General features: G+C 38.9%; 1 protein-coding gene across 1 annotated transcript in view; it reads left to right on the top strand.

Annotated features, from left to right (window-relative positions):
• UGGT2 (UDP-glucose glycoprotein glucosyltransferase 2) overlaps positions 1-24,680 on the top strand; it is a 168,632-nt gene extending 143,952 nt beyond the window's left edge. The window contains exons 35-39 of the mRNA XM_047756237.1: positions 1,234-1,394; positions 2,002-2,116; positions 10,183-10,299; positions 14,917-15,043; positions 24,085-24,680. Coding sequence (XP_047612193.1) covers positions 1,234-1,394; positions 2,002-2,116; positions 10,183-10,299; positions 14,917-15,043; positions 24,085-24,107 — 543 coding nt within the window. The 3' untranslated portion in view covers positions 24,108-24,680. The remainder of the gene's footprint in view (positions 1-1,233; positions 1,395-2,001; positions 2,117-10,182; positions 10,300-14,916; positions 15,044-24,084) is intronic.
• The last annotated feature ends 1,037 nt before the right edge of the window (positions 24,681-25,717 follow it).

The raw sequence follows: 25,717 nt of genomic DNA, 5'->3' as shown, positions 1-25,717 counted from the left end.
AACTAGTATTTGCCAATTTTTAATAATGGAGATAATCATAGAAATGATTCTGAATTATTAATCTTTACCTTGAGATATTGAGAGCTATGCACTTGTATATTTAATTTATTCCCAGAATATATTTTATTCAAAATACCTTGATTATAAATCAAAACCGCAGTGAGGTACCACCTCACACCTGTCAGAATAGCTATCATCAAAAGGAACACAATAACAAATGCTGGCGAGGATGTAGAGAAAAGGGAACCCTCCTACACTGTTGGTGGGAGTGTCAATTGGCACAGCTACTGTGGAAAATTGTATGGAGGTTTCTCAAAAATAGGGGACCTTCCATAAGAGCCAGCAGTCACCCTCCTGGGTGTATAGCCAAAAGAAACAAAAACACTGATTCAAAAAAAATAACTGTACCTCAATGTCCATAGCAGCGCTACTTACAGTTACCCAGATGGAGACGCAGCCTAAGTGTCCATCAGCAAATAAATGGATAAAAATGATGGCTATATGTGCAGTGGAATACTATTTAGCTATTTAAAAAAGAATGGAATTTTGCCTTTTGCAGCAACATAAATGGACTTGGAGGGTATTATACTAAGTGATATAAGTCAGACCAAGAAAGACAGTGTATGAAAGAAAGATAGTATATGATATCACTTATATGTGGCATTAAAATATACAACAAACTAGTGAATAAAACAAAAGAGAAGCAGACTCACAGGTATAGAGAATAAAGCAGTGGTCACCAGTGGGGAAAGAGAATGGGGGAGAGGCAGTATAGAGTTTAGGGGATTAAGAGATGCAAACTGTTAGGTACAAAATAAACTACAAAGATATATTGTACTATGTGGGGGATATGGCAAATATTTTATAATTATAAGTGGAGTATACCTTAAAAACCTTTAAAAATTGTGAGTTCTGTATATCATATACCTAACTTACATAATACTCTACATCAACTGCACTTCAATAAAAATATTTTAAAACAATTAAGAATGATGTAACATACTATTCTTATTAAGGACTAAGACTCCTGTTGTACAGACTAGGTATGTAAATTTTAGGTTTCTTTTAATTTGTAAGACAAGAAGGAAAAATAGAAACTTGGTGAACTCATGCTACAGGAAAGAACTGTGGGGGAAACTCAGTTCTCTCTGCAACAAGGTTATGATGATTTGAGATTAACAGAAAAGGGGCCTATTAGTCTTCCTCCGAGAAACTCTTCTCATCATTAAATAGATTGTGAGACATGACCTGAAGGAACTTCGAGATTTCGATCTGGGTGGAGCACCGTATGGGTACACGCCCTTCTGTGATAGCCGCAGGGAAATGGATGGGTATCGTTTCTGGAAAACCGGATACTGGGCATCACATCTTTTGAGAAGAAAATACCATATCAGGTAAGAAAATTCATACTCTTTTAGTAAATAAGTAACTTATTGAATCACAATACTCAGCTTTCTTGGAAATGATATAATAATAGCAGTGATTTATACAATGTTTATCATGTGCCAGTCATTCTTATGAATAAGACTTTACTAATAATTAACTCATAAAATCCCTATGACAGCCTCTTGGAATATTGTTATCATCCCTGTTTTACAGATGAGGAAACGAAGGCATAGAGCATTTATATGCTGCCCAGGCTTACACTGCCAGTACGTAGCTGACCCAGCAGTTAACTATATTCCAAACTGCTATACAAGGTTGAAACTTAGTTTGTCGCATAACAAAATGAAGATACTGTCTTCAAAGCTGTTGTTTTGTGGGACCATGAGTTTCAGGAGGTCTTGGGGAAAATTTGAGATGATCCTAAGAGGATATGGATCCTAACAGCATCATATCAAACTTCAAACCCCTTGGGAACAGTATTAGACATTGGGAGCAAACCATGAAAAGATTAATTATCATTAGACTCAGGAAGGTACCATCACTGTAGACAGTCCCTGGGGGAAAGTGAGAACACGTTAAACGACATAGGTCTCAAAGAGTATTCGTTTTTCACAGTGCCTTGTACGTAGTGGATCTCAAGAAGTTCAGGAGAATTGCAGCAGGTGACAGGCTGCGGGGCCAGTACCAGACCCTCAGTCAAGATCCAAACAGTCTCTCGAACCTTGATCAAGTAAGTGAAATATGCGTATAATAATTTTTTGGTACACAGACTGCTCCAACTCCTCCTTATAAGCCTCAGAATCTTACATTGTCAGCCTCTTTCTTCCCTCATAGAGTTTTGTATTGGATATCTTGATTTACATATTTTTTCACTTCAAGCCCAATCTTTTCAGAACTAAAAGCATTTGATCTTTACTTTTCCATCCTTAAATCTCTTCTTTCCGCTACATGCTCTATCTCACTTTGTTACCCTTTTCTTTTTTGCTTCCATCCTCCTTTAAACATGTCTGTCCCTCCCTCCCTCCCTTAATCTCCCCCTTTTCTGGCTCTTTCTTTCTGATCTTTAAGGCAAAACTCCCTTCATCCTGTGCTATTGCCTTACATTTTGTTTTTCCTCAAGACACTTTTTTGTCATATCCCCTAATTTCCTCATTATTGTAATCCACTAATTTCCTCATTTTAACAATTTAAACAGAAGCAGAAGACCCTGTAGCTCATAATTCCTACTATCCCCTCTTTCCACTAGGTTCTTACTAGAACCGTTCATGTTTGTTCATTCATTCAGCAAGTATCTGTTGAATACTTACTATGTGTGAGATACTCTCCTAAGACCTGAAACATCAGAAAACAAAACAGAGATCCTTAGCTCATGTGCTTCATTCTAGTGGGAAAATAAATGGATAATATTTAAAGGTAATGAGTGTGTTGTAGAAAAAATAGGAAAACATGATAGCGTTCAGAATGGAGAATAGGGTTCAGGTTTGCTGCTGTAAATTGGGTGACCATATATGCCCATGAAGGTGACAGTCAGATGTAAGCAGATAAGAGACGACCATGTGGACATCTGGGAATCTCCAGGCAGAAGGAATATCTAATGCAAAGGTCCCAAGGTGCAAGTGGCCTTACATGTTTGAAGAATGGTAATATAATGATGGTAAATAATAATAAAGAGGGAATGATAATAATAATTGTAGATTAGTAGAGGGGGGGAAATAGTCTGACATAAGGGAAGATAGGTAACAGATGGTCTAGATGAGGTAGAAATGTGAGGCACTTTGTTTAAAAATCAAGCAAACAGAAAATTTTAGGTCAAAATACTCATGATTGATTCAGGATGACACTGGTGAAGGAAGAATTTTTTAAAATCATTCTTGAAAGTTGACAGAATTCTAAATAGGTATGTTTGCCCAGGCAGGGGAGTATCTTTGCAATATTGCCAATTAGTAAAAAAAAAAAAAAAAAAAAAAAAAAAACCAAAAAACAGATTTAAGAGTGCTCGTGCTCAGAAACCTTAGTAACATTTCAGGTTTAGTTTATCCACACCACATTTTTGTAATAGTAATTTCCCCGGTGGGTTATGCATAAGGAATCCTGCTACCTGTCTGCCGGTGGATAACCAAGGAGAGGACTCATTTCTCAAGCAGACCAGCAACCATCTGAGGGACTCTCCCAGCACCGTGTCACCAGCACAGTGGGGGATGGCTGTCCTCCTGATGCGCGTGTCGTGCCTTTCCAGCGGTCCACTAAACACTTCTCGCTAAAGTCAGACTGACATCTCCTCATCCGTGAACACTTATGTGCTTTTTGGTGTTTTTGGCCTCTCCTTTCTTGAAACTCCCTTGGCTTTCCTAATGCAAACCTTCCTGATTCTTTTCTGCTGTCTGTAACTTTCCCACAGCAGTTTCTGTGAGAACCACTCTTTTTCTGCTTTTCATTTAAATGTTACTAGCCTCTAAGTTTCTACCCATGGTCCACTTCTCATTCTGCACCCACTCTATTGACATTACGTATCAGGATTTTAATCTCCAGCTTTCTACCAATAATTCCCAAATTTTTATCTGCGGCTCTTCTCTCTTCTCTGAATGCTTCGCTCATATGTTAAATCTACTGAAACAGATGCATGTTAATGCCTAGAACTTTTCTCAAATTAAAAGTTAAAAACCCAAGTTGTGTTCCTCCTCCACAATTCCCTTCGTCAGCAAATACCACTCAGCTGCCTGTTATAGATTGGGTTATCCAGGGAACAGACCGACTCTAAAATGGAAATTAGCTTCCAGGAAGTTGTTAGAAGTGCTCTCAGGGAGTTCCCGTTGTGGCTCAGCAGAAACGAATCCGACTAGGAACCATGAGGTTGCAGGTTCAATCCTTGGCCTTGCTCAGTGGGTTAAGGGTCCGGGTTGCCGTGAGCTGTGGTGTAGGTTGCAGATGAGGCTCAGATCTGGCGTTGCTGTGGCTCTGGCGTAGGGTGGCAGCTGTGGCTCCGGTTAGACCCCTAGCCTGGGAACCTCCATATGCCATGAGTGCAGCCCTAAAGAGACCAAAAAAAAAAAAAAAAAAAAAGGAAAGAAAAGAAGTGCTCTCAGGACCAACAACTGTTAGAGGAGGAAAGGAAACAGAATTCAGCAAATCCTACAACTTCAGCAGAGGCCTCATATGACCCCTAGAGAGAGCTCTGAAGCTGAGATGGCCTTTCCCAGTTGTCACAGTTTGGTCGAGAGGCCCACGTCTTTTTTCCTTCACCTCAGTCATTCGTTGGACATAGGCTCTTCCCAAGAAAGGAGGTGACCTTGAGTGAGACAGTGCTTTTCCAAAGACAGTTCCTAGAAATGGCTGAGAGCTGAAGGTTGTCACACAGCAGTACCTCCAGTTTCTGGAAGAATAGTTTTCAGATCAGAATATAGATCTGAGTGTTGTATCACAGCATCCACTGTAGTCCACCTGACCCTGCATGAATACGCTTCTTTGTATAAATTCACTGGAGCTCATCTCTCTCCCAGTGACTTTAGACTCATGATCTCTCTCTATCATTCACTCTAGATTCACCTAACCCAGTGATATGACCCAGGGCCTCCCCAACTTATGGGGGTAATAAGCACAACTTCCCCAGAAGGTCACTGGGTCACTGGGTCACTGGAGGGATAATAAGCAGGGTCACTTCTACTTTGCCTCATTGGGCACCCTTGTAGGGCATTGTCTCCAAGGTAGCACCCCTGCTGTGCCTCCAGTGAGCCATTCCATTGTTCTGTCAGGCCAGCGGCCGATAGGTGGTGCAGTATGTGACAGCCTAGTGTGTGGTCCTAGGTGGTACCACATGTGACCACTTAGGACCGTGGGATATCTGGGCCATGTGCCCTCTGTCGGGCTTTCTCTTGGTCTAATGCAATATTGCATGGAATCCTGTGTCAGTGGATAGCTCCATAACTTTCAGATCAGAATGTAGATCTGAAAGTTACAGATTTAGCTCTTACAGTGGCAGCTCATACACACACACACACACACACACAGTCTCAATTTCAGCTGTCATGACTACCCCCTTCATGTATCCATTGTGCCAGTAGAGTGGCTGATAACCAAGACTGGCTGACATCAACTGGCCCTATCATTCTGTGCTGGGTCATTTAGTGCTGCTTCTGTGTTGAACGCTTTTTAGTGGATACTTAACATGCAATAGGTAAACATCCTGACAATTTTTGCCACCCTCATAGGCTCATCTGTAAGCCTCTACCCCAGAATTCTATGCCCTTAATCTTTCTGAACCCCTGACCAGTCAACCAAGCCATTCACCATTTCACATGAATTTATATATATTTTAGCCTTAGGCTACTTCTCTTTTATATACAAAATGAGTGATAAGGTGCATCATCTGAAGCAGTTAAAAGAGTTCTAAGAAAATTCATAGCACTAAGTGCCTGTGGTAGAAAAGAAAATGGGTCTCAAATAAATAACATTAGCTTCCACCTTAGAAACTATAAAAAAAAAAAAAGCAAATTAAAACCAAAGTAGAAACGAGAGAATAAATAAGATTAGAGTGGAAATCAGTGAAATGAAAAAAACAGAAAAATGATGTTTCCATAGATGTTCTTTTGAACCAAAGCTGGTTCTTTGAGAAAATTAACAAAACGTAACTCTCTAGCCAGACTGATCAGAAAAAAGCCGAAAGACACAAATTACTAATATTAAAATGAGATACATGGCAGCACAATATCTAGATATTGAAAGAATAATGAGAAACTTATGAACAGCTTTATAGCAATAAAGTCAACTTTGATGAAATCGGACAAATTTCTTAAAAGATGCAAACTAATAACAAAATGCAAACTTTCAGAATGAAATAGATAACCCGAATAGCCCTATATCAGTTGAATAAAATGAATTTCGTTTAAATCTGTAGGCCCAGATAGCTTCTGAATTCTACTAAACTTGTGTGAATTGTACCCAACATTGAAGAAAGCAGTAGCACCAGTTCTACCCAAACTCTTTAAAAAAAAATTGACATCTCATTACTTCTGCCATATTCTGTTGTTAAAAGGAAGTCACTAGGTCCAGCCACACCCAGGAGAAATAACTGCACAAGAGCATGAATAGTGGGAGGCAGGGATCACTTCCCATATCAGAAGCTGCTACTGCAAAACCAGATTCTAAGATGAGATTGAATGAATAAAAGTGGTATATTTACTCAGAGGTAAAAAGGAATGAATTGTAGACATAACGACATGGATGAATCTAAAAACAACTATGCTGATCTAAAGAAGCCAGCCCGAAATATACATACTGTATGATTCTATTTATATAAAATTCCAGAAAATGCACACTAACCCACAGTGACAAGGAGCAGTTCATGTTTGCCCAGGAACTGACTTGGGGGAATGCAGAAGGGACAGGTGGGAGGGTTGCAGAAAAGCACAAGGAAACTTGAGGGTATGGACATATCCAGTAAGCTTGGTTAGGGTCATGGTGTCACAGAATATTTATATGTAAAACGTATCAAACTGTACCCTTTAATATATACAGTCAGTGGACTGGCATAAAGTTAGACACAGAGATCAATTGTATAGAACTAAGAGACTAGAGATAAACCCATGCATCTATGGTCACTTGATTTCTTTTTTTTTTTTTTTTGGCTTTGAAATGTGACTGTATTTTAAACAATGTCTTTCTTTTTTTCATTTTTATTATAGTTGATTTACAATATTTTATCAATTTCTGCGATACAGCAAAGTAACCCAGTTATACATATATATATACATTTTTTTCACATTATCCTCCATCATGTTCCATCACAAGTGATCAGATATAGTTCCTTGGGCTGATTTTTGAAAAGCATTCCAGGATAATCTAATGGAGAAAGAATAGCTTTTCAGCAAAGGTGCTGAAGCAGTAGGCTGTCAACGTGTAATTAATTGGACCCCTTCCTCATACCATCTATAGAAACTATCTCAAAATGGATCAAGGCCTGAATATAAAAAACTAAAGTATAAAACAGAAAGTATTGATGTAACTCTCTGTAACTTTGGATTAGGCAGTGGCTTTTTAGATATGAAGCAAAAAGTACAAACAACTAAAAAAATGTGATTGCATCAAAATTAAAAAAATTTATTCATGAAAGGACATAAGAAATTGGAAAGACAACCCACAAAATGGGAGAAAATATTTATAAATCACATAAGAGAGATTAGTATCCAGAACATATTTTTAAAACTCTTAATACGGAGTTCCCGTCATGGCGCAGTGGTTAACGAATCCTACTAGGAACCTTGAGGTGGCAGGTTTGATCCCTGCCCTTGCTCAGTGGGTTCAGGATCCGGCGTTGCCGTGAGCTGTGGTGTAGGTTGCAGATGCGGCTCAGATCCCGAGTTGCTGTGGCTCTGGCGTAGGCCAGTGGCTACAGCTCCGATTGGACCCCTAGCCTGGGAATCTCCATATACCGCGAGAGTGGCCCTGAAAAAGGCAAAAAGACAAAAAAAAAAAAAACTCTTTAACAATTAAATAAGAAAAAAGACAATTTTCAAGTGCTCAAAGGATTTAAAGACATTTTTTCAAAGAATATATATTAATGGCTAATAAATACATGAAAAGATTCTCAGCATCATTGGTCATTAGGACCTGCAAATCAAAAATACAGAGAGATACCACATCCTACTCACTAAGATGGCTATAATAAAAAAGATGGGTGATAAAAGCTTCGGCAAGGATGTGGCTCTGGTGTAGGCCTGTGGCTACAGCTCCGATTCGACCCCTAGCCTGGGAACGTCCACATGCCGTGGAAGCAGCCCAAGAAATGACAAAAAGACAAAAAAAAAAAAAAAAGCCTTGGCAAGGATATGGAGAAATTAGAACCATCATAAACTGCTGAAGAGAACGTAAAATAGTGTGGTCTGTGTGTCTCTGTGTGTTTTGCCAGTCATGTTTGGTTGCATGGGTGCCAGTGCAGAGGTTTGGATTTAACCAGGACTGTAATTTTGCCAAGTGAATACAACTAAGTGAGAAAAGTATAAGGCAATTGAGAATATATTCAAGGGATTTAATATAACAATTAGACATGAAAATTAAGGGAGTAGAGACATCGGTGGGGGAAGGACAGTGAAATAGTGGTGGGATCGGTTGACTGGAGGTCCCAGTGGGGGTCAAAGAATATTGATACCTGAGTGCTTGATGGAGTAAGCTAAAAGTCAGAGGGAGCATGTAATTGAAATTACAGAAGACTTGGCTAGGACTTGACTATGGGAGAAAGTGGCCAAGATGACAGACCAGGTTATTTAAGGATTTAACAAATAGATTCCTAGGAAAGGGATGTTGGAAGAAGGAAGAGTTAAGCTTTTTTTTTTTTTTTTTTGATTAATTTTTTTAGAGCAGTGTTAGATTTACAGGGAAAAAATCAAGCAGAAAGTACAAAGAAATCTCACATTTCCGGGTGCCCTATTCTAGTCCATTGTTGTATTTGTTTATTCTTTTACCAATACCAATATCTCAATTACTGTAGAATTCATGTGAAGACCTCTAGTATCAGTCCTTTGACTTTGTTACCCTTCTTCAACACTGTGTTGGCTCTTCTTGGTCTTTAGCCTTTCCTGTAAACTTCAGAATCAGTTGGTTAATATCCACAAAATAATCTACTAGGACTTTGGGATTGAGATCAAGTTGAGAAGAATCAATATCTTAACACTATTGAGTCTTTGTGACCATGAATACCTTTCCATTTATATAGATATTGTTCCTAGATTTATTTCATCCCCCGAATTTTATAATTTTTCTCACATAGAGGAACATTTTTGTTATCTTTCTACCTGGGTTTGTTTGGGGTTCTCTTTATTTATATTTTTTGGTAGGAATGTAAATGTGTTGTGCTTTTAGTTTCAAATTCCAGTTGTTCATCGCTGGTGCGTAGCAACTGAACTTTGTATATTAACCTTGTATCCTAAAACCTTGTTAAAATTGTTTATTCGTTTCACGATTTTGTATTGATTCTTAGGATTTTCTGCACAAACAATTCTGTCATCTTTGAACAAAGACAGTTTATTGCTTCCTTTCCAATCTGTGAATCCTGTATTTCCTTTTCCTGTCCTGTTGTATTGACTAGGACTCCCAGTATGATTAATAGGAGTGTTGAGAGAAGAACCCTAAAATTATGAGCCTCGGTGCTTAGATGGGGCAGCTAACACAAGTACTGCTAATGCTCTCTGGGAGAGAGAGGAAACATGTCCTTTGCTCCGAAATGTGCAGATATTCCCTGGGGAGAGGTAGGAAAGGGCTCTACACCCCCTGGCATATAAGCAGGTGTCCCTGGGAAAGCTGTCTCTAACTCACTTGGCTCCTTTGCCATTTAAACATCCTTTAACCCAGGTGCCAGCAATCTTTGCTTAGAAAGCCCTGAGTATGCAGAAATGTAAAAATATTTGTGGAGTATAGTTTCCTGATAAGGAATTGAAAAGTCATCTCCTAATCTGGAGAGTATGTGGTGGCGACCACATCAACAGTGATGGCAGGCACAGCATAAGTGATTAATCCCGGTGGTTCGAGGCAAATAGAGGTAGAGAGTGAAGGCGGAGTGGTGGGTTTCTGGGCCTCTTTCTCACCCCCGATGCTAGGGGTGAAGTCCAGGGTAGGTGTAGGCATTCCCAGGGCAGGGATTCATTCATTTGACACAAGACAATTGGGTCAAATTAAGCTTATAGACATATCTCAGATTTGCATGTTTTTAAGATCTGATCATAATCTAAATGACATCTTCAACCTCTTTTGCTCTGACTCTTAATTTTTATACCTCTGTATTTAAATCATTTTTTTTTCCTTCTGTAGGATCTTCCCAATAATATGATTTACCAAGTTGCCATTAAGTCTCTTCCTCAAGACTGGTTGTGGTGCGAAACCTGGTGTGATGATGAATCCAAACAAAGAGCCAAAACAATTGATCTGGTGAGTGTTTGTGTCTTCACTTGTTTAAGCAGATAGGAAAATGCTCCAATAGAAATGCTTTCTGTTTTACAAACAGAATGGCACACATAGGGCACCTGCTGCTCAGTCTATAACTGTTATACTTATCTGGGTTGGCAAGTACAGGGCTGTGTCGGGGGCCCTCAAGACCACCCCAGGTCTGATGATTCAGGGAGAAGACTCACAGGACTCTGAAGCATGGCTGTGATTCATTACCATGAACGAGTGCAAAGCCCAATCAGCCAAGGGAAGAGGCCCGTAGGGTGAAGCCCAGAAAAAACCAGGTTCCAGCTTCCAAGGGTCCTTTCCGTGTGAAGTTACCCAGGACAACTCTTGATTCCTTAAGCTTTGGGAAGTAGTAACACATGTGAAGTGCAGCCTGTCAGGGAAGCTTAGCAGAAACCCAGTGCCCAGAATTCTAACTGGGGGTGGTCATGTCAGCGCCCACTCTGCCCCCACATGCCAAAATCCCCAGCATCCAGAAGGAAAGCAGGCAGTTGGCATAAACCACACCATTTGCAGTTGAGGCACAACGAGCCATCCTTTTCAGGGAAGGATGGGAATACTCCAGAATCCAAGTTCCCAGACGCCAGCCAAGGGCACCTTCCAAGCAGGCCTCCCTAAGAACAATAATCTCAGGCCTGCTGTGTTAATTCTTTTCTGCACAATGCCTTTTGAAAGTAAGGCCATAAGCTGGCTGAAATGTGTATAGACTAGCTATCATCTTAATATATCATCAGTTTAGTTCTTCTGTCAAAAGTTTTCCCAAGTAAAGACAACCAAAATAATTCCATCTGCTTAAATTATCCTATGCATGTCTATTTTTCATTATTTGTTGAGAAATTTTTTCTTAGATTTTCATTTTACTACACAGTTTAAATCTCTTAGACATGACATATTTCAGACTAATTGTCCAACTGTTTAGAAGTTATTTTCCAATATTATATTTTGTCTTTAGTAGTACAAGAATTATCATTTTTTTTCTGACTACTTTGTATTTTTATGTGCTAATAGAAGTATAAAATCATTCTTTACAAGATCTTCACTGAGGAACAAACTGTAGAAATATTAGAGCTTATAGTTTTGAACAAAATAAGATAGGACAATAAAATATAGGGATTTTTTCCAGACATAGGTAGCAAGGTGTAGAAAGAAAGTAATATGCCAAAATGTTGGAATCATAGGTGATAGAATATTAACAGAAACAAGGTGACATTGGTAAGAAGAAAGCAAGGGAAGTTTCTAAAGAGAGGTCAAGAAGGTTACTGAACATAACTCATAAAATGTGAAGGTTGTGTTGTGTAAGGTTGTGACTCATATGTTAGTGACATAAGGGGTCTTCAGTACTCAGACGAACGTGAGCTGCTCTAACAAGTGCCTGGATTTCAGTGGCTTCACATATACCCACGTACAGGCCTCACTGGGTGTCCTGTCAGTGAGTAGCTTCCTGCACATCATGACTCAGGACCAGTCTCCATCTGTCTTGTGGCTTCTTCATCTTCGTGGGTCCTGTCACCATCCGTGTTCATCTGGAGCTGATCCATCCAGTGTGACAGCCACCTGCCACATACAGCCGTAGAGTACTTAGAGTGTTGCTAGTCTAAGCTGAGATATGCTGTAGGGTGTAAAACAGATCAGATTTTGAAAACTCGGCACAATAAAAAGAATGTAAAAACACCTTATTACTCATTTTTGTATCAATCACATTTTGACTGGTAACATTTTGGAAATATTGGGTTTAATAAAATACAGTATTAAAATTTATTTCACCTGTTCCTTTTACATTTTAAAAAATGTTTTCTTTTTTCCCCGGCCACCCCACGGCACATGGAGATCCTGGGCCAGGAATCAGACCCAAGCTATGTTGCAAATGCGGCCACACATGACCCTTAACCCACTGTGCCAGGCCAGGGATGGAACCTGCGTCCCACTGCTCCCAAATGGCACCCATCCTGTTGCACCACAAGGGACCTCTCCTTTTACCTTTTTATGTCTGGCTACTAAAAATGTAAAACTGCCTAGCTGGTTTCCATTATTTCCGTTGGAAAGTGTTGGTCTGGAGGGAAGGGAGAAAGGGGTGTGGAGAGCGCATTCTGATCCTCAGAGCCGGTTGTGTGGCCGCATCCAGTAACGAGAGGAGCTGAGGATCGTCCCGTCCCTCCTGAGTGGGCAGCCACTCCCTAGCAACAGGTCTGCACAGGAAAAGGACAGGTGGCATAAACTTTGGTGGACAGCGTTACTGCTCCCACAGAAACATTGACGATAAAAATGAAGAACATGCTGTTTTTGATCATCTTCTTGGGGGATAAGTTAAAAAGAAAAATCCCAAGGAAATGACCTAATGGAGAGGAAAAATCGTAATTAATTTTGAAGGTGAGGATGAGAGTGTTTGTGAATGTCACAATACTACCTCAGCTCTCTTTCAATCAAGATTTCTCAACTGGGTCATTACTCACAATGGGACCACGTAATTCTTTGTTGTGGGGCTGACCTATGCATTGTAGGATGTTTAGCAGCATCCTTGGCCTCTCCCCACTAGATGGCAGTAGCACCCCACCAGCCCCCAGTTAGGACACTCAAGACTGTCCAGACCTTGCTAAAAGCTCCCCTCTGGGGCGTGATCACCCCAGTTAAGCACCACTGATAGAGATTGTAGGGGGGAAGTTATAGCATAAAACTAAGAAAAACAAAGTGGGTTTGTTTTCATAGTTTCTGACACTATTAGAAAATAGTTCCATTATCTTCGCTTTGTAGAACACATGGCCTGTGAGGTTAACTTCTTCAAAGAAGATCCTATTTTCCACTTTAGAAATATATTAATATATTATAGGAAAAAAATCTGCAGTGAAATAAACTGAAAATATTTGGTGAGGAAGGGATAAAGAAAATAGGCTCATGGCTTCATAACGAATCTTTCTCCTGTAGGGCGTGAAGGATGAACGGGAAGACAAGTTGGGGCAGCCATAAGAAAATGCCATGTAGAAGTGAGCTTTAAACGCATCCTTCTCCCCCCCCCCCCCCGCCCCCCCCCCCTTTTTTTTTTTTGTCTTTTTAGAGCTGCACTTAAAGTATATGGAAGTTCCCGGGAGTTCCTGGGCTAGGGGTTGAATCAGAGCTACAGCCACCAGCCTACACCACAGCCATGGCAACACGAAATTCAAGCTGTGTCTGTGATCTACACCACATCTCATGGCAACGCTGGATCCTTAACCCAATGCCACTGAGCGAGGCCACAGATCACATTCCCGTCTTCATGGATTATTAGTTGGGTTCTTGACCCACTGAGCCACAATGGGAACTCCAAAACACATTCCTTATTAAGGCTTCATAAAGAGCAAGTGGGATGACTCTGTAACTTTATGAAGTTTATCACCTTCCTGAAGTCTTTCCTGTCTCAGTCAGTGGCATCTCCTTTTTTTTTTTTTTTTTTTTTTTTTTGCCTTTTTAGGGTCATATCCACAGTTCCCAGGCCAGATCCTTAACCCACTGAGCGAAACCAGGGGTCCAACCTGTGTCCTCATGAATACTAGTCAGACTGGTTTCCGCTGAGCCTCGACGGGAACTCCAGCATCTCTATTCTTTATGTTGCTCAAGCCAAAGACACTAGGGTCATATTCGATGCCTCTCTTCTCACAGTTTATATCCAGCCCGTTAGCAAGCCTTGTCAGCTGTACCTTCATACACCTAGAATCAGATCCTTTTAAAACTCCTCCAGTACTTTTTGCCTTTCAACTTTTATTTAATTTCCCAAGAAACTCTGTATTAGGACCATTTGCTAATTAAAATAGGTCAAATATTAGAGAAACCCAAGAGACGATCCTGTTTTAATTTCCTTCTTTGCACGTGAGAAGACTAAGATTCTGCTGCTTCCCCCCACCTCACTCACACACACACACACACACACACACACACACACACACACACACACACACACACACACACACACACACATGCATGCGCGCACAGTTAAGTGATGCTTACAGGTTTTACTACTATTAAGTGTGGACTGTCCAAGTCTTACTACTAGTAAGAATTGGAACCATGAGGACTGAGGATCCATGCCCACTATTTTAGTATCATAACTGCTATTTAGAACAGAGGCATCTGAAGGAGGACAACTGCTTTGCGAAAGACCTTAAGACATTTCTCAAGGCTGACAAATGGTTTTGTCTGTGGAAAACATAAAGTACATACAATGAGGTTTTGGCCCAAAGAAGAGGCAAGAAAATATTTGCTAAAATAGTCTCCTGTGCTATTTTACAGAATGGTCATGTAATTGGATCTTCCGTCAAAACATTTTACAGAATTGTTTGACAGACTTCTTATGAACCATCAGAATGTCTTTAAACAGTTTTTGTTTAAATTTCTGATTGAGGTGTTTGCATTAGACATTTACTTCTTACATAAATTATGATTTCTCTTCACTTGATCCTTTCTCTATTAAACTAATTCCAGTATTTCAGGTGCTTAGTACTTAGAGCTCTGCTTTTTATAAAATGCGTTCTGTTTGCTCTCATGACATAGCAGTGTCCTCAAGTATTTCCTTTGTGTTTCCTGGAAAATGGTTTTTCATTAACAAAGCTTTATTTAAACTTTCAGTGCAATAACCCCAAAACAAAAGAACCTAAACTAAAAGCTGCTGCCAGGATTGTCCCGGAATGGGTGGAGTATGATACTGAGATACGACGACTCTTAGATCACCTTGAAAACAAGAAGAAAAATGCAAGTAAGTAAGCATTCTGCAGTGGTGTTGGAACTATGTGTTACATTAAGTGAAATTAGAATAGATTACAAACTCATTTCTTTGTGAAGTTATCAAATAATTAGGTCAGAATATCTTTACAAAAATCTGTGACATGATTACAGATGTCATTTTTATGTGGACTAAGCTCACAAATTTAAAATATGGCTAAGAATCTGTTCCCCATGGATGTAGCTTCAGTTCACATCACCACATAGTTGTGTAGAATAGTATTAGCCTGTTGACATAAAGGTGAAAAAAGTAAAAGAAACTCTTATCTTTAAAGGCATACCGAATTTCCTAAATGTGAAAATCCAAGCTCTGAAGCTCAATAAAAGCCTTTCATAGCTAACTAAAATCTTACTCCTGTCTCCTGGGTTCATCTCATACATTGTACAGGTTTCCCCGTGGAACGCTGGTTCCTAGTCTAGTAGCCTTTAGTCATGGGCTGGAGAGTGATTTGGATGAATTTGTTTCCATTTCTTAGATTTAAAAAAACTACAGTTACCTTAGCATTTCATCACCTTACATAAACCTTCAACACCAATAAATATGTGATGAATATTCTTTTAAAGCTAATATAAACATCTTAATTTCCTCATAATTCCCTTTCCTGGTCAGTGCCTGTTTCCCTCTCTTGTTCTTTGCTCTTTTTTAAAAATAGTACCAAGCTTCTGTTGTGTTCCAGTCAGTATGTTAGAGACTTTCACAGGCTAGACTAGTTAAGCGTCACAATAATTCTTTCCAATAGTTCAGAATATAATGCTTATTTTCCTCAGCCTTATTTTTTTAGGGTGGCTGAGATGATTATATATGAGCTTTCTTATATAAGCAAGAAAATATTTGCTAAAATACTCTGCTATGTTTTATCTTGACTCTCTCAACAAAACCAATGTGTATTGTTTCAGTTCAGTTTTTAAAACATGCCCATGTATTTTTAATAATCTGATATAAAGTTGCCATTTCAGTTTAGAAAAAGATTATTCTGTAAGTGGTATAACTCTTTACAAAGAGAGGGAAAGATAAGACATAATAGAGAAGGAAAGAAAAAAAAGAAGGGAAAATTCACATAATTTAAAACAAAATTTTAAATGTATGAAACATAAAGATGAAGCATTTCTCATCAAATTGGAAAGATTTAAAAGATTAATAATACCCAGCCTTAGCAAGGGTATTGACAAGTAAGCACTCTCATATACACATACATATATAGTAGCTATATAAATTAAGGAAACTTTTTAATATGAACAGAAAGTTAAAGTATATATGCCCTTTGACCCAGAAATTCATGAGAAACTTAACGTTTAAACAAGAAAAATCAGAGTTCCTGTTGTGGCTCAGAAGGTTAAGAACCCAGTATACATGAGGATGTGGGTTTGATCCCTGGCGTTGCTCATTGGGTTAAGGATCCAGTGTTGCCATAGCTGTGACATAGGCCAGCGCCTGAAACTCTGATTCAACCCCTAGCCAGGGAACTTCCATATGCCCCAGGTGCAGCCTTAAAAAAAAGAAAAAGAAAAATGTTTGTATATATATGTTTGTTATAGCACTGTTTTTAATAATGAAATAGAATCTATCCATCAATAGAGGAATGATTGCATAAACATTGATACATACAAACAAATATAATGTACCTTTCAAGAGAATTAAGAAAGATTTATGCAGGCAACTGATTTTTAGTTAAAAATAGGTTATAGAATAATATTTATAATATGATTGACCCACATCTTAAAGAAAAATTATATGTCTGTGTGTATGTGTTTGTGTATGCTGATTTGTTTAGAGTTTTACAAAAGACCTTTTGGGGTTTTTTTTACACAGTTTTTAATTACAAATTTAAGACATGTTCCTTATAAACATTAAAACAATGTGGAGGTATATAGAATAAAATTGAAAGTCCTCTTTTACTTACTCAGACCCAAAGAGGCAACCATTTTTAAGGCTATGATATATCTTCTTTTAGAAAATTTTTATTTCTCTTACTATAAGGTGTATTCATTTGCTGGAAGTTGTTGTAACACAATACCACAAACTAGGCTTAAACAAAAGTAATTGTGTCTCACAGCTCTGGAAGCCTGAAGTCTAAGGTCAGAGTGTGGTCAGGGCTGATTCCTTCTCGAGGCTGGGAGGGAAGGCTCTGTTCCAGGCCTCTCCTCCTGACTTGTGCATGCTTGTCGTCTTCGAGTGTCTCTGCACATCGTTTTCCTTCCATGCATGTCTGTGTCCAGATTTCCTTGTCCTGTAAGGACACTGGTCATGTTGGATTAGGGTCCACCCTTATGATCTGACCTCGTTTTAACTTGATTGATTACCCATGCACACTGGAGGTTAGAATTCCAACATCTGAACTGGGGCAGGAGTGGTGGGGACTAATTCAACTCATAACATGAATGGAGTTGAGAATCATGTCATGCGTTTAAGGGCCATTTGTATTTCTTCTGTTTTTTAACTGTTCTTGCCCTTTTCCTGGTTTTTTGTTTTGTTTTGTTTTTCTGGAGGATTTTTGCCCAGCACTGGAAAAAAATTAATCTTTATTCCCCAAATTTGTGTTGCCACCCTTAGCATATGCTGATTTCCTTTATTATTTATATCTCATTTGGCACTTTTTATTCTGTTCCACTTGTCTCTGTCTATACATATGCCTATTAAACACTTCTTTAATTATTGAAGGTTATAGTATGTTTAAATATCAAGTAGGTCTCATCTCCCCTCATTGTTCTTTATTGTTGTATTCTTGGGTGTTCTTGTCTGTTTATTTCTCCTACAAGCCTTAGAATCAGCTTATCTAGTTCCAAAAGTTTTTCTGTTTTTTTTTTAATGGTGGTGGAGGGGGGTGATATTAAATTTATTTTTTTTAATTTATTAGCTAACTTCGGGAGTACTGGCATCTTCATGAAAACTGTTCAAAGAACGTATGTCTTTGTGTACATTCAAGTCTAGTTCTATGTTTGTCAAGTTACAACATTTTATATTTCTTAGTATCTCATTTTTTCAGCTGAGAGTTATAGCATTTTAATCATGTAGGTTTTATGCATACATTTTAAGGCTTATTCTTAAATATTTTATCTTGTGTTACTATTATAAATGGGATGTTCTCTTCCAGTATATCATCTTACTGATGGTAGCTTACCCATAGAAGCACTACTATTTTCTTTACATTAATTTTTATTTCCTGCGATCATGTTGAATTTTCTCATATCATTTACTGTAATGTTTCAGTTGATTCTCTTTTGAGTTTTTCCAAGAGTATATACATCTTACCTGCAACCAAAGGTGGTTTTTCCTCTTCCTTCCTAATCCTTTTATCTCACCTTGCTTTTTCTTGTCTAATTGTTTTGGGTGATATAGCTAATACAGTGTTAAATAGCAGTGGTGGTAGTTTCTCACATTGCCTGGCTAGCCTTTTGTCTTTCTCCTTTAAGTAAGATAATAGCTTTGGACTAAAAATAGCTTTTTATCACATTAAGGAAGTATCCATTGATTCCTATTTTAATGTTTTTATCAAAATGGGTTGTATTTTTATCAACTGCCCCTTCAGCAGAAATAGAGGTTACTATATATATTTTTTACTTACATGTATATTAGTATGATAAAACCATAGTAATAGATTCTCTAATGTTGAATCATTACTCCTAATATTGAATCATCATTATATTTCTAGAAAAGCCTGTTATTTTTCCCTTTTTTAATTGAGATATAATTGACCTATAACATTATATTAGCTTTAGGTGTACAAATAGTGATTAGAAACTTGTAAATATTGCAAAATAACCAGTACAATAAGGCTAATTAACATTCATTACTATAGGCAGTTAAGTTTTTTTCTTGTGATAAGAACTTTTAATATCTCTTAGCAACTTTCCAGTGTCCTATAGAGTATTACTAATGGCAGTCACCATGCCGTATTATATCCCCATGACCTACTTAGTTTATAACTCGAAGTTTATACCTTTTGACCCCCTTCACCTATTTCATCCATCCCCTATTTCCATCTCTGGGAACCACCGATTTGTTCTCTGTTGTTATGATCTTGGTTGTTTTATCTTTTTTGTTTGTTTTTGTTTCTGTTTTAGATTCCACATAAAAGTGATATCCTGTGGCATTTGTCTCTCTCTGTGTGACTTAATTCACTTAGCATAACGCTCTCGAGATCTATCCATGGTGTCCCAAATGACAGAATTTCCTTCCTTTTTTATGGCTGAATAATACTTCATGGTATATGTATATACACCACATTTTCTTTATCCACTCACCCATTGATGGGCACTTAGGTTGCTTCCATATTGTCACTATTATAAATAATACTGTAGTGAATGTAGGAGTACATGTATCTTTTTTCTTTTTTGGCAGCAGCCGTGGCATATGGAAGTTTCTGGGCCAGGAATTGACTATGAGCCACAGCTGCAGCAATGCCAGATCCTTAACCCCCTCTGTTGGGCCAGGGATCAAACCCGTGCCTCTGCAGTGAATGGAACTGCTGCAGTCAGATTTTTAACCCACTGTGCCATAGTGAGGGCTCCCCATATATCTTTCTGAATTAGTTTTTTGTTTATTTTCTTCAGGTAAATACTCAGAAGTGCAATTGCTGCATCATAGGGCAATTCTATTTTTATTTTCTTTTTTTGGCTGCCCCACACATGTGGGGTTCCTAGGCCATGGATCAAATCTAAGCCACAGTTTCAACCTAAGCTGAAGGTTGCAGCAATGCCAGATCCTTAACTCACTGTGCTGGGCCAGGGATCAAACTGCATCCCAGTGCTCCCAAGATGCCACCAATCCCATCGTGCTACAATGGGGGCTCCTGGCAGTTCTATTTTTAATTTTTTGACCATCACAGTGTCTGTGGCTATACCAACTTACATTTCCATCCACAGTGCACCCACATTCCCTTTTACCCACATTCCTCACCAACACTTTTTATTTCTTGTCATTCTAACAGGTATGAGGTATTTCTCATCATGGTTTTGATTTGTATTTTCTTGATGATTAATGACATGGGACACCTCTTCATGTACTTGTTGGCTATCTTTCTATGTCTTCTTTAGAAAAGTATTCAGATCTTTTGCCCATTTTTTTAAATTGATTTTCTGCTGTTGAGTTGTATGAGTTCTGTATATATTTTGGATAATAATGCCTTAAATATGCATAATTTACAAATATTTCCCCCCCTTCCATAGGTTACCTTTTCAGTTTATGATTGTTTCACTTGCTGTGCAGAAGCTTGTTAATTTGATGTAATCCCACTTATTTACTTTTGCTTTTATTGCCTTTGCTTTGGTGTCAGATCCAAAACATCATTCCCCAGACCAGTGTCAAAGTGGTCACCATCTACGTTTTCTTCTAGGAGTTTTATGGTTTCAGGTTATGCTTCAAGTTTTTAATCCATTTGTGTGTGTATGTGTATGGCGTAGGACAGCAGTCAAGTTTTATTCTTTTTCATGTGGCTGTTCAATTTTCTCAGCACTATTTATTGAAAAAACTGTTCCTTCCCCATTGCATGTTCTTGGCTCCTTTGTCATAAATTAATAGACTGTATAGACTGTATGTATGTGTGTTTATTTCTGGGCTCTCTCTTCTGTTCCATTGATCTCTGTGTCTATTTTTATGCTAGTACCATACTGCTTTGATTACTCTAGCTTTGTGATATAGCTTGAAATCAGGATGTATGATGCCTCCAGCTCTGTTCTTCTTTCTGAAGATTGCTTTGGGCATTCAAGGTTTTTTGTGGTTCCATACAAATTTTAGGATTGTTTGTTCTATATCTGTGAATATAGAATTGGAACTTTGATGGGGATTGCATTGAATCTGTAGATGACTTTGGGTAATATGGACATTTTAATGATATTCATCTTTAAACCCATGAGCATGGAATATCTTCCCATTTATTTTTGTGTCTTTAGTTTCTTTTATCAGTCTCTTGTAGTTTTCAGTGTATAGATATTTCACCCAGTTTTGGTTAAATATATTTCTCCTTGAATTGTAAAGGGGATTGTTATCTTAATTTCTCATTCTGCTAGTTTGTTGTTAGTGTATACAAACACAACATATTTCTGTATATCGACTTTGTGCCCTGCAGCTTTACTGAATTTGTTACTTAGTTCTGAAGGTTTTGGTGGAGTCTTTAGGTTTTTCTATAATGTTATATTATCTGCAAATAGTGATAGTTTCAGTTCTTCCTTTCCAATTTGGATGCTGTTTTATTTCTTTTTCTTGACTAATTACTGTGGCTAGGACTTTAATACTATGTTGAATAAAAGATGTGAGAGTGGACATCTTTATCTTTTTATTGATCGTAAGAGGAAACCTCTTAGCTTTTCACTGAGTCTGTCATATTATGTTGAGATATGTTCCTTCTATACCTACTTTGTGAAGCACTTTTATTATAAATTGATGTTGAATTTTGTCAAACACTTTTGCTACATCTATTGAAGTGATCATACGATTTGTACACTTCACTTTGTTAACGTGACATATCACATTGATTGATTTGTGGATAATGAACCATCATTGCATCCCCAGGATAAGTTCCACTTGATCATGGTAGATGATCCTTTCAATGTATTGTTGAATTTGATTTGCTAATACTTTGTTGAGAATTTTTGCATCTGTGTTCACCAGAGATGTTGGCCTGTCGTTTTTTTTCTTCTCATAGTGTCCTTGTCTGGTTTTGTTATCAGGCTATCACTGGCTTTGTAAAACAAGTTTGGGAGTGTTCCCTGCCCTTCTGTTTTCATTAGAGCTTCAGAAGGACTGGTATTAATTCTTCCTTAAATGTTTAGTAGAATTCACCAGTGAAGCTGTCTCATTCTGGACTTTTGTTTATTGGGAGGCTTTTTGTGTGTGTGTGTCTTTTTTTTTTTTTCTTTTCTAGGGCCGCACCCATGGCATATGGAGGTTCCCAGGTTAGGGATCTAATCAGAGCTATTGTTGCTGGCCTCTGTCACAGCAACGCGGGATCCCAGCCGTGTCTGCGACCTACACCACAGCTCATGGCCAACCAGATCCTCAACCCACTAAGCGAGGCAAGGGATTGAAACCCGAAACCTCATGGTTCCTAGTTGGATTTGATAACCACTGAGCCATGATGGGAACTCCTATTGGGAGATTTTTGATTACTGATTCAGTTTCCTTACTAGTAATTGATCTGTTTAGATTTTCTATTTTCCTCATGATTCAGTCTTGGTGAATTGTATGTGTCTAGGGATTTATCCATATCTTTTTAGTTGTCCATTTTGTTGACATATGATTGTTCACAGCAGTCTGTTATGATCCTTTGTATTTCTATGGTTGTATTTTATACTCCCTAATATTCCCTCTGTGGTTATATTTTATATTCCCTAACATTCTCTTCTGGGAAGCTGCCGGCCACAGCCATAGCCATAGCACACTAGATATAAGCACCATGCCTGTGACCTACCCCACAGCTCACAGCAATGCCAGATCCTTAACCCACTGAGCTGGGCCAGGGATTGAACCAGAATCTTCATAGATACTAGCCAGATTCATTGCCACTGAGCCACAATGGGAATTCCCTTTGCTTGCTTCCTTTTAATTTGTTCTTATTTTATATAGCTTTATTGACTTTTCCGGTATCTCTGAAAAATATTAATTATAATTATTTTAAATATCTCTTGGTTCTCTTGGTTATCTTTCTTTGCTTTTTTCGAATTGTTTTGTGTATTCATCTTAGTCTTTTTTCTTTTGCTGTTGTCCTCTTCAAATGCCTAGAGATTCTTGCCTGTTAGTATACATTTACAATTTAAAAATTAGATTGATTGACATAGCTGGCCTGGGTTTCCTCAGTCATGGTGTAAATGTGTTTGTTTCTCTAATAGGCTTCTTCTCTGAATTGTAGGGGTCAGTGTAGGTATATTCACATGGTGTAGAACTGACAAGCTTCTCTCTAGATTTATGGACCTGGAATAGACAGAGCCCATCCCACACACCCCTTTGGCCAAAAGCTGCAAGGAGAGAACTTTACTCAAGAGTTTTTCAGTACCCATACAAAAATCAATCAATCCCTCTCAATAAATTGTTCTGTCTTTCTCAAGAATAGTCTTCCACGTTCTATTTTGTAGTAAACACGAACCTGTCAGTTTTTTCTGCAGTGCAGGAGGAGGAGTGAGAGTAGGGAGCTGACACACACAGATTTTCCATACAGTCCTTCAGTCAGTTGCTTTACTGGGTGACTCACTGCCCACCAGTGTTTTCTGTCAGGAGGCTCTCCCAGGCTTCTCTGTCAAGAAAATCAACTCATCTCAACAGTATATTCTGTTTTCTATGTTTAGAAAGTCATTGATAACTCTTGCAATATTGTCTCATAACCTTTTCTCCCATCGTCATTATTGCTATTCCCTTTTATATTTCCTTATCTTTCCAGTTGGATTTAATGAAGAGAAAGATAGAGTCTACGGTCTTGAATTGTGGAATAGGATCCATTAAAATTGCTTTTCAATTTCTGCCTGAAAATATCATTTAGAATTGCCATTGTTCTTAATCAGTATGTGACAGCTCAGTGATGCAAAAGCAGAAACCATCCTGACAGCTAAGATCTTCGCTAGTGTTGGGTCTCACGTTTGTGTAAAGTTGATGTTTGTGCTTGAATGCTCCATCCTTCTGTCGTAGGCGAGGACCGTATGTGTCTTTGTTGTTCCATTACATTAATGACAGGATGCTTTCTACATGGTGAGTAATCTATTAGTGTTTTTCAAAGCCTCCATTGCCAAGCAGGAGGCTAGGTCCTGGAGGTAACAAAGATGAAGACACAGTCCTTGTTCTCAGAGACTCAGGGGAGCTCACTTCTATGCAAAAAGGCAAGTAGTTATGATACAATATAATAGATACTATAATGTGCAATGAGCTATTCTCATGTCACCTAACAAAGCAAGTAAGTACTAGACTAACGAGAGTATCCTCAGTCAGGAGCAAGTCACCTATGCTTTTTATATTATTTCATACCGCAGTGAGATCTAAGCTAATTTGATGTTTAAGATCTCAAGAGCTAAATAAACTTTCCTCCCCTACAGTTTTGACACATGATGAACTCTAGCCCTGGCTTATTTAAGAAAGAAGATGAGAAAGGATGATGAGAAATCTGCCACCTGCTGGGGAAGTGTGGAACTACTGCTAATAAGACTTTTGGAAGTTTCGTTAAGGATCGGTGACATATTCTTCAATTTAAATTATATTATTTAAAAATACATATATTTAATGTATTGAATAAGTTTAAGTTATATAAGAACTGACTATTGAGTTGTTAAAGCTAGATTGTCCCTCTTTCCTGATTGCTTAAAACACTGGGTTTTCACCAGTTGAAGTGATACTTTGCCAGATAACCAAGTAGAAGGAAGTATCTGGCTACCTTGTCCTCATGGGGATTTTTCACACCATCCACATCTGGGATATACCAGCTGTGCATATCCATATTTCTTTATTCATAAGATGTATTTAAAATTAGAGAAATCTATTTTGTGTTTTTTCTACCGAGAAAGAAAAAGGACTCATGGTATCTCTGAATAATTATTTAAAACATTAAGCCCATTTATATCTTAACTATTGTTTTAAAATGGAAGTAGTATCGCACTGTAATCACCTATTTATCTTAAACCATATGATGTCTTAATCCTATGCTGTATTTGTATTTTTTAATGTTTCCAATTTTTATTTCAAAAAATGATATCCATGGGCTGTGAGGTATGTATGTATTTGTTTTGAAAAAGAACTGGCTGGTTTTTTAGAAACTGAGTTAAGACTATAAACACTTTGTTCTCCTGTTTTATGTTAATAATAGATGAATAGGAGTGGTAAATGTTCAAAAACTATCCACCTCTTCTAGAATCAGAGGGTCTTGGGACTGGAAGGGGCTCAGTGTCATTTGGCCTCCGTCCCCTGAAGAAGCGGGTTCAGTGGGGCTCAGGTGAGCGTGGGAAATGATGATTGTATAAGAAACTCTCCAGGCGACTCTGTTGATAAGTGCAGTTTGTGGAGCATTAGAGTTTAGCCCCCAGCCAGTGGGCCCAGCCCCTACACGGCCCTGTCTGGTGGGGCCTCAGGCCCTCGGGGTACCACCCGGGGCCCTGGGCACCTGTCTGCCTCTAGACCCGGTGGGTCCATCTTCGTGCTCGGACAGCTGCATACAGAGCCGCACCGGAGCGGGGGCTGTCTCCCGCCGTCTCTGCTCTCGCTCCTGTGAGCGCTTCTGAGCAATCCGGTCCTTGTCTATTTGCCGACACAGCCCTGGAGTATTTGAAAATAACTGCTCCCCGCAGCTTCGTTCATCCCCAACCAGACGTCACGGGACCGCTCCCCTCCCGGGGACCCTCCCTTGGTCACTGGGGTTCGTCTGTGATGAAGTGGGCTGCTCCAGGTGGGGCCCACCTGCTGGAACCAGATGACTGCTGTGGGTTTGAAGGGTCCTGAGGGATGCCGTCAAAGGCTTGAGTGGGGGCTCACTTGGGCAGCATATGTACTGGGGGGAAAAAAGGCTTGAGCAGGAACTTGGCGTGAGGCAGCCCGTTCCAGGGCGTCTCCCGCTCACTCCTCTTTGGCGTCACGCACAAGATCAGGGCTTGGTACGACGTGACAGACTCCATAAGCTTCTAGCCCAGGCTGGGTACTCCCACCCTGCCACCCCAAGGTCTGCTGTGCTGTTTCGGGCAG

The sequence above is a fragment of the Phacochoerus africanus genome, chromosome 13 (genome assembly GCF_016906955.1).
Source record: "Phacochoerus africanus isolate WHEZ1 chromosome 13, ROS_Pafr_v1, whole genome shotgun sequence".
Taxonomy (NCBI): Eukaryota; Metazoa; Chordata; class Mammalia; order Artiodactyla; family Suidae; genus Phacochoerus; species Phacochoerus africanus.
Note: the sequence above shows the minus strand (reverse complement) of the source record. Positions and strands in the feature narration are given on the sequence as shown.